A 13830-nucleotide genomic window follows, 5' to 3' on the forward strand; every position below is an offset into this window, starting at 1 on the left:
GCCCCGGTTCACACCTTCAAAATGCCTGTCTCTGGCCCCCAGGGTGTTTCAAAGGGCCGGGTTAAGCCAGCAAGCGAGAGGACAAAGGGCGGCATCACTTAAACCCTTTGTCTTTGTCCTTTGACCTGTAGGATCCCTGCCGGGAAGACTCCCAGGACTGAGGTGGAGGAGGAGGCTGGAACTGCTTTCTGACCTGCTGTGGAGTGTGGAGGCCTAGCGAACACAGGATGGCCCAGGAATCTTTAAGGACATGCAGCCTTGTGTCAGTGAGCTCAGAGAAGAGCCCTGCACCTTCAAACGGGAGATCTTGGACTGTGGTCTGCATCTCTTGGTATAACCCCAAAGACCATAGCTAAAAGCTGCATCCATGGCCACCGCCAAGGCAACCACCCTGGCAGCCGAGTCTGTAGCATCCCAGGCCATCTGGAGGCGCCCTTCGCCACTGCTTTGCCCTCCTCCAGGATCATGGCAAACTCGAGGACTAGGTCCTGTGGAAGGGCCTCCGTGAACTTGATAAGGAAGTCGCATAAGTTAAAATTGTACCTGCCCAACAGGGCTTGGTGGTTGGATACCTGGAATTATAGGCTGGCCGTCGAATAAATCTTTCTGCCAAAGAGGTCTTGTCGTTTGGAGCCTTTATTTTTTGGTGTGCCACTCACCGGTCCCTGCCTGTCCCTCTCGTTATCTGCAGACACAACCAGTGACCCCACTGGTGGGTACATATAGACATATTCAAATCCCTTGGTGAGGACAAAGCACTTCTTTTCTGCACTTTTGGACATGGGTAGAATTGAAGATGGGGTCTCCCACAGCATTTTAGCAATCTGTGGACAGGTAATGCAATGCGGGCCGGGATGGAGGAAGATATGACATTGAACAAGTCGTCTGATTGCTCCTCTAACTCCTCAATTTTGAGGTTCAAGTTGGTAGCCACCCTTTTAAGGAGCACCAGGTGCTCCTTAAAGTCGTCAAGGGACTACCAATAGACCAGGAGGGCCCGGCCACTGCTTCGTTCAGTGACAAAGATGACGAGGGCATCACCAGGGGAGGGACGGGTTCCCCCTCCCTTTCTGGAGATGGCACCTTGGGTGTTTGCACCTGTTGAGTTGTCCCCGCGGTGGATTCCACACTGTATTCCGAGTCCGGTGCCGGTGGTTTGTCCGAGGCAGCCACAGAGGAGAGGTGGGAGTATGGAGCTGGCATCACCGGTACCCCCCCAAGGGTTCCAACACGGCCATTGAGCAGGCCACTGTCCCTGCTGCCATGCTACCAACACCATGCTGGTCTCGCAGCTGATGGGATTCATACCCCACCTTGGCAATGGGCTGAACCCCAGCTCCGACTCTGAACAGTCCCCTTCTGGTGACTACGGTGGGGCTGTGAGGCCTGCGTATGCCAACTAACTCTCGCCGGAGACCAATGTCCAGAGGGTGGGGATTGCCGCCTGTCCCTTGAGCAGTACCGAGGCAGCGGAGATTGGTGTCACAATGGCGAGAAGTCAGGTGCTGGGGGGGACTGGCGCCTAGGAGGCCACCTGGATAATAGAGACGTGTGCCAAGGTGATCTTAGGCAAGAGGCTGGGCGGTACTGGGACCGCAGGGACTGGTGCCTTGATTCTGCCGATCTGTGCCTTGTGGAAGGAGAGCACGGCACTGGGGACCTGGGCCTTCTAGCCATCAACTGGCGTTGTGGGACCGGTGTCCTAAGCCACGGGGACATAGAGGAACACCTGCAATCCGGGGGCCAGTAGTGCTCCCCTGCCTTTTGGGGAGGTCCCATGACTGGCTTGCCCTTGGGCTGCAGGGCCTTAGCCACTTCTGGCGCCTAGCATGGCGTTTGCCATACCAGTAGGCCCACCAGGTCTTTGGCCATTTGGGTATCTTGGACGATGAAGGTCCCTATAGAAGCTGGGATCCCCTACCGCTCCCAGGAGTCAGATCCTTGGCTGGGCTTGGGGGTCCGACCTTAACAGTACTCCCTTATAGCCCCAGGGTGGGCACATGGCCTGAAATAGGTACTTTGCCCAGAGCCCCCTTCTGCCTCTTGGACAATGCTGAGGAGTCCTTTTTCTTTGGACACTTCTTGGGCACCGGGAACCGGGAACAGTGCAAGGAGGATCCCAGTGCTGGCGGGGTGCTCCACACCAATGCCAAGGTGCTAGAAGCAGAATCCAGTCGGGAAGGCTCTGACGCTAGGGGCAGCACCCCTCAGGAGCTCTCTCAATCAGATGTCCCTCTCCTTTTGAGTTCTGGGATGAAAGCTTTTGCAAATCCTGCACTTATCTTTTATATGGAATTCCCCCAAGCACTTCAAGCTGCTGTGAGGGTCACTGACAGGCATTGGCCTGTTGCATGAGGAACATGGCTTAAAGCCAGTTGCGACTCTAACCACTAAACTAAGAACTAAAATTTACTTAAAATGCTAACTAAGTACCTACAAACTAAATAGAAAGGGAATAACAACGGGCTCTTAAGAACCGCTAAAGCTCTTGCTTTGCAAGGCAAGGCATTCTGACCAACCCTCATGAGCGGTAAGAAGGAACTGAGGGGGCCTACGGACACATGAACGTGGCACTTAAGGGGGCGACCCTATGGATACCACTAAGGCAAAAGTCTCCGATGACTGTGCACGCACACACGTAGAATGGAATCAACATGAGCAAGCACTCGAAGAAGAGGTCAACACCAGATGAGAGGAGTGTCAGCAAGGGGAGGGGAGGGGAGGGGAGAGGGGTAAGTGAGGTCAGCTACAGCAAGTACATGGAGAGTTCTAATAACCAAGGAGGTACATTGTAAACTGGATCCTGAAATGAATGGGCAGTGTGTGAAGATGTGTATGGACAGCTAAGGAGGCCCGCAGTGGGCTCCATAGAGAATACATTCCTGAGATAAATTCAGTAAACACAAAAATCCTCATTATTTAAAGAGGACATTTCTTAGGGATTTTAGATCCAGAATATGACTACCCTTAAAAAGGGAACTGCAAAAGATTAAAAGAATTAAAGAAGCTGCTAGCAATGTCCTGTCAGTAAGAGGGACATTTGGTCCATAACAATGCACCCCAAAGAAAACATTGCACTGAGCACACAATTCCCCTCCCACCTGCCGCCACAGAAGAACAAAGCACACATAACAGATGTTGTTAGTCATGTCACTTAATGCATGACTGGAAGGCGCTCAGACACTACAGTTTTGAGGAAAATATATGAAGAAGAATAGACCCAAACTGAACTGAATCCTTCTGGCATCCTTGTCCCTCTACATTATCTCTTCTGCTTGTGGCTTCAATTACGATCTCTGCTATGCTGATGAATCCATGGTATCTCCCCACTCACTCCAGCCTCATCTCTCTTATTGTCTCTCTAATATCCCACTCCCAGGGCAAAATTAACATTGTGAAAACTGAACTCACCTTTCTCCACAAAACTGCCTCTTGTTCACCCTTCTCTATCATGGTTAACAATCTCACCCAGATTCACCATCACTGTGTCATTTTCAGCTCCTTTCTACCCCAGCTATACAGCTGCCAAATCCTGTTGCTTTTCCTATATGACGTCTCCAAATTCCATCCTTTCCCTCCCCATGACTAGAGCTAAAATCTTTATCCAGGCTCTGGTTGTCACTTGCCTCCACTGCTACAACCTCTTCCTCTCTGGTCTCTCCAAATCTCACCTCTCCGTCTGCGAAAAATTCTGCCTTGAAAAATCTCTGCTGCCTGTTACTCCCTCTCTTTAAATCCATCCACTGGATCCCTCCTGCCTTCTGTATCAAGTTTAAGGCTCCTCATCCTCCCCTTCAAAGGCCTAAATAATTTAGCTTAGCTCGGTGCACTTTGCTGTGCAAAGACATCTCTCTCCCACTTCCTCTTATGCCTGGAACTCCCTTTCCATTCTAGTGCAACAGATATCCACCCTCTCCTCTCTCCCATTTCTCCTTTTTGAGAAGGCTAGCAGTGTTTATCAACCACCCAAAGTGCTGTTATTTATTTTGGAAAACCTGCCACCCCGCTCCTACTTACTGCTCCTGTTTACACAAGGGTCACATTAGCTCTCTTTTGCCACAACGTTGCACTGGAAGCTCATATTCAATGTCCATTATGACCCCTAACCCTTTTCAGAGTAGTTGCTTTCGAGGATACAGCACCCCATTTTGCAGGTGTGGCCTGCACTCTTAATTTCTAGATGTTCAACCTTGTGTTCGGCTGTATTAAAATTTATTTTGTTTGCATGCGGCCAGCTTACCAAGAGATCAATTACCTTTCTGCTCCCCACTGACACCAGCTAGCAATGCATAAAAGATGTGGTAATTCCGCTCTCCCAGGTTCTGGTGCACAACTCGATTCTGAAATGAACATAAGAGGACAGCTGGTAGCAAGTGAAATCCATGTTAGACTCAGAATTCATGGTAGTGAAGAACATTGAGAGGGCAAGGCCCTCAAGGAATCTCTAAGGCCAATGCAGGCAAAGCAGTAACTGGGACCTTGAGGGTCTTACCACACAAATTAATCTCACATCAAAATATGCTCTTGTTGCTACTGCGCATGTGCAAATTTCTCTGAACTATTAAACAAGAGCAAGGTGTGTCCAGGAACTGAAGTCTCAAGTGAGGTCCTTGCCCTTAGCCGTTACCTCAACTGAGTGTTTCACCTTCCTAACATAATGACAGGTTTCAGAGTAGCAGCTGGGTTAGTCTGTATTCGCAAAAAGAAAAGGAGGACTTGTGGCACCTTCGAGACTAACAAATTTATTTGAGCATAAGCTTTCATGAGCTACATGGAATGCATCCGATGAAGTGAGCTGTAGCTCACAAAAGCTTATGCTCAAACAAATTTGTTAGTCTTCAAGGTGCCACAAGTCCTCCTGTTCTTTTTACCTTCCTAAGTACACTTATTCAGAGCAGAGGTTCTGCAATAATGTGTGAGATTAGAGCTCTGGTTGATGGGAGCAAAGTGCCCAGGAAGTCCCTCTCATCCAGATCCCAGGCTCTTTTGTCCATATCATGGAACCCAGCCTTTATTTGGACAATCACTGAATGACATACAGGTGGGGGTGTACAAAAAGGAGGGCAAATTTACAGGAGGGCACATTTTGACATATAGGGAGACCTCAGCAAAATGTATATAGTCGGAGGTGCCATTTAGGGAGGGCAGGGGAGCATCTCCTCCCCCCACACCCCCGAGTTTCATACCACAAAGGAGCGCAAACAGGAAAATGAACCACTTCTCCGTGCTCTCGCCGGAGGAGCCAGAAGCCCTTAGCTGTGGTCTGAGAAGTTGCTGCAGAGCTGTCCCTGAGAACCTGGACAAGCAGCTCCCCCCACCCTGGCTCAGGTTTCCCTGGCTGTCAGCTCTGTGGCAGGGACCAGGAGAGCTGACACTCCCTCTCCCCCCGCCAGCCCCCGCAGCCCCAGGATCAGAGGGGCACTCAAAGTAATTCATATGGGTAAAAAGAAAAGGAGGACTTGTGGCACCTTAGAGACTAACCAATTTATTTGAGCATGAGCTTTCGTGAGCTACAGCTCACTTCATCGGATGCATACTGTGGAAACTGCAGAAGACATTATATACACAGAGACCATGAAACAATACCTCCTCCCACCCCACTCTCCTGCTGTGGGAGTGGGAGCAGTGGGGTGGGAGGAGGTATTGTTTCATGGTCTCTGTGTATATAATGTCTTCTGCAGTTTCCACAGTATGCATCCGATGAAGTGAGCTGTAGCTCACGAAAGCTCATGCTCAAATAAATTGGTTAGTCTTTAAGGTGCCACAAGTACTCCTTTTCTTTTTGCGAATACAGACTAACACGGCTGTTACTCTGAAACCTGTCATATGGGTAAATAGCTCCTTGTTATCCAGCTGATAGAATGAGAGCCAGGAGAGAGCACTTTCTGGATAGCCTTGGCCCAGAGAAGGGACCTAATGTGGGCTGATCTCCTTAAGTCTCTCCACAAAGCTGACCAATTTTATTTTCAGTGTAACAGTCAGTGCTGCCCTTATACAAGTCAGCTGCGCCTGATGAAAATCAGAGGAAGTTACTGTACATACCTCTACTTCTCAATCAGCAAATAACAATGTTTTCTTTCTTGAATTAGCCTACGTACCCCTGGGACATTTTTTTTAAACAATTCCTGGAGGGCTCTTAATCCTACCAGGTTGTTACAGCCTTGGAACAGGTCTCTTTACTAACTTCCTTAATATATGAGTATGCCCTTGAAGCGACAAGGGCAAATTTTCTTAATATTATTTAAGACATATAGAATTATATATTATATTTTCATTAAGAAATGGTTAAGAATCATCCAGTTTGGCTACTGCAGATACTGACTCAGGAAATCTATATCACATTATAGAATTGAACAGTTTCCAGAGACTAAAACAGGCTTTTAGATCAGTCATTTGTAAATGCAAGTTCAATTTTTAAATTCATTTTTAAGTTTTAATCTTTACGTCTTTAGTACCTTGAACTGAAGTGTGTTTTCATTTGTTTATCAAATGCATTGTATAAACAGATTACAATGTTTAAGACTTTATTTATAATTACTGAGTAACTTAATAGGACAAGAAAACACATTGCTATTGAGAAAAGGTGATAATATTTTTATCTACTGAAAATACACCTTCAGGTGTCTTAGCGCTGATAGGAAACCCATGTTGGCCTATCTATTGTAATATTTTCTTTTCAATTATCACTTTAAATGCTTTTCATCTTTCCTTTTTTGAAGCTAGTGCCAAAACAAATTTGTTCTCTAATTTATTAGTTATTCCACGTTTTAGAATGATTGAGGGGAGACAACTGCTTTAGACTTCATCGCTTTTGAATGAGAAATCAAATATACAAATTAAGAGTGCACGTTTTCTTGCTTATAATTTTCTAGACGGTAATATAAATGAAAATAAAAGAATATGTGGATGTTTCAGGGTGATTGCTCAATATCATTGTCCTTACAGCTTCACACCAAATACTCTGCATGAATTTTATTTACCGGTTAAAGTTATTAGTTCTTGTATTAAGGTTCCAAAACTGATATAGGAAAGTAAATGCAAAGTAATGCACATTGGAAAACATTATCCCACTATGCATACAAAATGATAGGCTCTAAATTAGCTGTTACCACTCAAGAAAAAGATCTTGGAGTTATCGTGGATAGTTCTCTAAAAACATCCGCTCAATGTGCGGCGGCAATCAAAAAGGCTAAAAGAATGTTAGGAACCATTAGGAAAGGGAGACAGATAAGACAGAAAATATCATAATGCCTCTATATAAATCCATGGTAGCCCAGACCTTGAATACTGCATGCAGATGTGGTCACCCATCTCAAAAACAATATATTGTAATTGGAAATGGTACAGGGAAGGGCAATAAAAATGATTAGGGGTATGGAACAGCTTCCGTAGGAGGTAAGATTAAAAAGACTGGGACTTTTCACCTTGGAAAGGGATGACGAAGGGGGGATATGACAGAGGTCTGTACAATCTTGACTGATGTGGAGTAAGTGAATAAGGAAATGTTATTCACATAACACAAAAACTAGGGGTGACCCAATGAAATTAATAGGCAGAATGTTTAAAACAAAGGAAGTACTACTTCACACACTGCACAGTCAACCTCTAGGGTTCAAAAAAGAACTGGATAAGTTCATGGAGGACAGGTCCATCAATGGCTCTTTAGCCAGAATGGTCAGAGATGCAATGCCATGCTCCAAGTTTCCCGAGCCTCTATTTGCCAGCAGCTGGGAGTGGACAACAGGGGATGAATCACTTGATGATAGCATGTTCTTTTCATCCCCTCAGAAGCACCCACTGGCCACTGTCAGAAGACAGGATACAGGGCTAGATGGACCATTGGTCTGACCCCGTATGGCCGTTCTTATGATACCTCAAGGTTTGGGATTGTGAATATCTTGCTGTATTATCTCTTTATTGTTCTAAACGTACATATCAAAACTTAATATATTGGCTTTAATTGTTGTTTGTATATATTGTCTTTCTTTGTATAGGAATTAGACACACTGCTTCTGTCAGCTAATTTCTAAGTTATTATCTGCAAAAAAAAAAAAAAACCTAAAGAGTTTTCAGGTGCCTAAGTAGCCCCTGGAATCACAGTTAAACTTGCCCTGCTACCAAAATCTGAAATTGTGGCCCTAAATATAGCCCCAAGATTTCACCACTGGTTCCAAAAAGGGCACATTTTGATAGTTAATGGAAGCCTATCAAGAGTTGCCCACCCTTTGGTTTCCACCTCTGCCCAAGGAGGGCTCTTATTGAGGACTATGGGGTACAAATATAGCCCTTAATCCTAGAAAATCTTCACTACAGGAGTTTTTAATCCCCCAGGCAGTACCATCGAACTGGACTTCCTGTATGAATGAAAACTGATGACATGACAAATAACTGACAAGATGTGGCCCTTGAGTAATTATCACTTGACTTAGGAAAATGTACTGTAGTGTGGCTAACAAACAAAACTCACTACCAGTTCCCAATTTTAGAAAATGATCTATCGTACACTAGAAAGGCACTGAGTACATTACAGGGAAAGATCAAAATATTTAACATACTGTTTCTAAAATGTGTGTTTCATTTTGAATGCTGATCTCCTTCAGTTCTTTTAAAGGTCCTGTCTGATAGGCACCTAACTTGGACTTCACGGAGTACATCCCAGACACCACTAAATAGCCAGATTTGGGGGAAAAGTGATTCAAAATATTTCCATGCACAATGCATTCAGAAATATTAATTTTTAAAAATAGCATAGTGACTTTGAGCTGTACAGTCGTCTTCCTTACCTTGCTGGTTTGATCATCTCACAGCTCCCTTTGAATCCATTTGCAGGTTCCCCATCTCCTGTTGTATCAGATTTAAACAACGTCTTCTCCTTCAAGGTCTAAATCTGCCCCTCTGCTTATCTATCCTTGCTGAGCTCCATGTGATACCCTGCCCCCTCCACTCCTGCCCATCAGTTTGTCAATCTTTTAAACATTTTCCTCCATGCCTTCTTTCATGTATTCCCCCAACATCCCTAAACTCATCTGAAAGGACCCTCCCCTGTTTTTAAATCTTCCCTAAAATCCAATGTAGGCAGCATAGCAGAAGTGAACTTTGTTGATTTGAACAGACATTCATTTTGTTGTTCCTTTCTCCTGATCTCAGTATACCTGTCAACTCCCTGGGGTACAGACTGTCCATTACAGTGTGTATGGAAAGTACCAAACCATATTATGGGCATTACCACAAACAATAAATTGAAATTCATTTATATTGGACATTACTTATGATAAAGTTTACCTGACTAACTTATTATGAAAGAGTAGTAGTGATTTAGTCAGGGATCGGTCCTGCTTTGAGCAGGGGGTTGGAGTAGATGACCTCCTGAGGTCCCTTCCGACCCCGATATTCTATGATTCTATGTCAGTTCAAATTGGGTTCTATTTTGCATTTACAATGGAGGTTCAAACTCCTTTTTGTTGTTGTTTTTTAAAGACAAAACAGTGTATCCACCCCAAATTTTGAGAATATGATCTCCGAGGAAACTTGAATTTTCTGAGGATTTTAAAAAAAAAAATCTGTTAATTAGTTAAATACTAATCAGTTAAAAATTGGTTTTAAAGGAAAAAAACTCATGAAAACAAGTATCTCTAAAGAATCTCAGGGTTTTTCAGGTACCATTAATTTGAAAACTACAGACTGTATAAAATCACAAACGTACCTAGTAAGAATATCAGGGTCTCGTTAGAATTATATTATTTGTTAATTAACAAAAGAAATTAGTATCATTCATCATATCAAGCTTTCTGTGCTGCATTTAGCCAATGGAGAAAATGTTGTAACGTCCATTCTCTAGTGCAGTACGCAGATGCCTTGTTGAACAGTTTAGGAAAAGAATACAACGTGCCTTTTGCCATAGCCCACCTGTAACATCCCCTACAGCTGAAGCAGAGCATTAATAGGGAGCACAAAGAACATGTTTTGCAAGTCACAGTCATTCATGTTGCACTGAAAAAGATTTTCAACAAAGGAATGGCTACTTTGATGAATACAAGGATTTCTGTGAGATCAGTTTTCCCCAAACATGAGCACGTGCCTAAGAACATAAGTACAGCCATACGGTGTCAGACCAATGGTCTATCTAGCCCAGTATCCTGTCTTCTGGCACTGGCCAAAGCTTCAGAGGGAAAGAACAGAACAGGCAATCATCAAGTGATGCATCCCCTGTTGCCCATTCCCAGCTTCTGGCAAACAGAGGCTACGGATGCCCAGAGCATAGTGTTGCATCTCTGACCATCCGGACTAATAGCCATTGATGGACCTATCCTCCATGAACTTATCTAGTTCTTTTTTGAACTCTGTTCTAGTTTTGGTCTTCACAACATCCTCTGGCAAGGAGTTCCACAGATTGACTGTGCGTTGTGTGAAGAAATACTTCTTTTTGTTTGATTTAAACCTGCTGCCTCTTAATTTAATCGGGTGACCCCTGGTTCTTGTGTTAGGTGAAGGTGTAAATAACATTTCCGTCGTCACTTTCTCCACACCAGTCAACATTTTATAAACCACTCTCATATCCCCTCTAAGTCATCTCTTTTCCAAGCTGAAAAGTCCTAGTCTTGTTCATCTATCCTCATATAAAAGCTGTTCCATATCCCTAATAATTTTTGTTGCTCTTCTCTGTACCTTTTCCAATTCTAATATGTCTTTTTTGAGATGGGGCGAACAGAACTGCATACAGTATTTAAGCTGTGGGCTTACCATGAATTTGTATAGAGGCATTTTGATATTTATTGTCTTATTAGTTATCCCTTCCCTACTGGATCCTACACTGTTAGCTTTTTGGACCGCTGCTACACATTTTGCAGATGTTTTCAGAGAACTAGACACAATGACTCTAAGATCTCTTTCTTGAGTGGTAACAGCTGTAGCTCATGAAAGCTCATGCTCAAATAAATTGGTTAGTCTCTAAGGTGCCACAAGTACTCCTTTTCTTTTAGCTAATTTAGACTCCATCATTGTATATGTATAGTTGAAATTATGTTTTCCAGAGTGCATTATTTTGCATTTATCAACAAGGAATTTCATCTGCCATTTTGTTGCTCAGTCACTCAGTTTTGTAAGAGCCCTTTGTAACTCTTTGCAGTCAGCTTTGGACTTAACTATCTTGAGTAATTTTGTATTATCTGCAAATTTTGCCACCACACTGTTTATCCCTTTTTCCAGATCAGTTATGACTACGTTGTACAGCACTGGTCCCAGTACAGACCCCTGGGTGACACCACTATTTTCCTCTCTCCATTCTGAAAACTGACCATTTATTCTTACTCTTTGTTTCCTATCTTTTAACCACTTACTGATTCATGAGAGGACATTCCCTCTTATCTCATGACAGCTTACTTTGCTTAAGAGCCTTTGATGAGGGACCTTGTCAAAGGCTTTCTGAACCTCTAAGTACACTATATCCAATGGATCACCCTTGTCCACGTTTGATGACTCCCCCCAAAAAATAATTGAAATTGATTGGTAAGGCCTGATTTCCCTTTACAAAACTGTGGAGAAAGGAGGAGAAGGGGTCAGGGTTCTTTGGGATAGCAGTGAGGGTGGAATTTGTGGAAGTAGGTACTGAAAAGCTAGCATTCATGTTGGGGCAAAGTTTAAAGTTGTGGTGCATTGTAGATCCGTATTAAGGCCATGCTAGTGATGAGTTGGGTCTCTCCCAGGACTGGGGACTAGAGGACATGTGCTGTTGGTTGCCTTACCTTTTAATTTCCTTGCTGTTGGGATTGTGTGTTAGGCAGGTTACATATAAACCATCCTTAACTGACACACAGCATAATGTTTTAGTGTAATAAATAATGCAACAGCACAAATGCGTTCCATGTACTTTCCTAACTTCAAAGGGTACTTAAACAAGGACCATTGGCAACTGAATCTCCCTGGCTAAGTACATCCATCAAAATGTGCCCTTTGAAAAGCTAGTAGTGACTATATTAGTCGAAACATGCCTTCCTTACTCTGGGATGAAAAACAAGGAGCAAAAAGGTAGGAGAGGGTCTTGCCATACCTACCAAAATAGGCAGCCATAGATCACTCGGCCAGATGGTGGACAAGTTTTGACATGGCACCATTTCGGAGAACCTACTGGTAGAGTCTGCACACACTCTGAGAAGGAATGAGCCTCATATCAGCAGCAGCTGCTCCTGGTCTAACTACAGTAAAGTGCCTAATCCGCATGCCCTCCAAAATACAGTCACTGCAGAGTACAGATTATTTAGGAAGAGGGTAAAAGCCCTTTAAGGAAATGGCACTGAAGGATCCAGAGCCCCTAAATGCCATGGCCTGACCTCACATCCCCCAGGCTGCAAAGGTTAGTCAGGCAACAAGGGAAGAGTTTGAAAAGCCCTTTCTCTGAAGCAGAGCATTAAAACAAAGCTCTCCATGAACAAACATCCTTCTTCCTATGTCACTGGTATGCATTTGGAATGACCGGAGAGAGAACATCGTCAACAATATCCTGGAGAGGTGATGCCTTCACTGCAGTGACTGGACACAGAGGTAGCACTGTCCAACCGAGAAGGGGCAGCCCTGCTTGGACACTGCCTCAGGGGAGAGAGAGAGAATGGAGGGGCTCACAAGACTGAGGGAGGGTGGGGAGACGCACCCCCAGAAACAAACTTTACTCACCTTCTCCAATAAATCTGAGCATCAGGTTAAGGGGGAAACAACATTCAAGTGACCTCCCAATCTGATTTTCTGGTGACTGCCAAAGAATTTCCGAGCCCCATGGGAATTAATCCAGTGCCGCTGTAGTGCAGACACTTATTGCAGTATTGGATGGGGTTCTTCTGTCACCTCTCCAAAAGGTGTTAGCTTGGTCAACTGAAGAACTATTCCATACATAGTCTTGTCTACACTGGGGCTTATGTCAACAACTATGTCCCCCAGGGAATTTTTCACACCCCTGCACAACATTGCTAGGTCAGCCTAGGTTTTATATGTAGACCAGGCCCCAGGCTATAGGAAAGAGGCACTGAATGGCCATGAGCATTACTTTCAGAACAAGAGATTTAAGAGAGAGAGTGGAAGAGAGGTCAGGCCCAGCACAGGGTCTGTGGCAGGCCAGAGTACACCAGGAGAGGCAGAGGTCAAGCCCAGGGTATCCAGTGAGGTCACAGAAGCTAGAGATTCATAGTTTTTAAGGCCAGAAGTGACGCATTACAATAATCTAGCCTGACCTCCTACATAACACAGGCCACAAAACGTCCCAAGTGATTTCTGCCCCAACTTCTATTTGAGATGGAGGAGCCTTTACCTGCAGAAAGTGAGAGAGGAGAGAAGAGCAGAGGAGAGGCTGAGCTGTCACTCTGTCCAAATCGTTTCTTTTCTTTTTTTAAATCAGCACCAGCAACTGCATTGGTCCAGGGAGAATTACGTTCAATGGTCCTAAGCACCTGCCGCTCCCCTGGAAGTTAGTGGGATTTGCAGTGCTCAGCATCTTTGAAAATCAAGTCACTTATTCAGGTCTCTTACCTTTAGGCATCCAAGGTTGGCCTTGGGCAAGACACTCAAGCCAAAATTTTCCCCACAATAAGTCACTAACTTGGCTGCCACCTGACTCTGTGGTCCAGATTCTCCAGTCTGTCAGGGCCCCTTTGTGCCATGTAAGCTGCACAAAGTGCTTTAAAGCAGCCAGAGATGGCCTGTGGAGCACTCACCACATAAAATAACTCTCTGCTGATGTCCAGCTGCCTTCTACCCCAGCTGCCTCCCGCCCCCCAATCCCAGTGTGATGGGAAAGGGGTGGGGACGTGTCAAAGCCATTCCAGCAGTGGGGACTGCGCAAAAGCA

The 13830-nt window shown here is 44.6% G+C and overlaps 1 protein-coding gene across 1 annotated transcript in view; it reads right to left on the minus strand.

The window, feature by feature from the left end:
- Positions 1 to 13830, minus strand: part of LOC140895349 (unconventional myosin-X) — a 274354-nt gene that overhangs the window by 172484 nt on the left and 88040 nt on the right. The window contains exons 7-8 of the mRNA XM_073304794.2: positions 12667 to 12680; positions 4256 to 4340 (exon numbers count right to left, since the gene is read on the minus strand). Coding sequence (XP_073160895.2) covers positions 4256 to 4340; positions 12667 to 12680 — 99 coding nt within the window. The remainder of the gene's footprint in view (positions 1 to 4255; positions 4341 to 12666; positions 12681 to 13830) is intronic.

This window comes from Lepidochelys kempii, chromosome 11, assembly GCF_965140285.1.
Source record: "Lepidochelys kempii isolate rLepKem1 chromosome 11, rLepKem1.hap1, whole genome shotgun sequence".
Classification (NCBI taxonomy): domain Eukaryota; kingdom Metazoa; phylum Chordata; order Testudines; family Cheloniidae; genus Lepidochelys; species Lepidochelys kempii.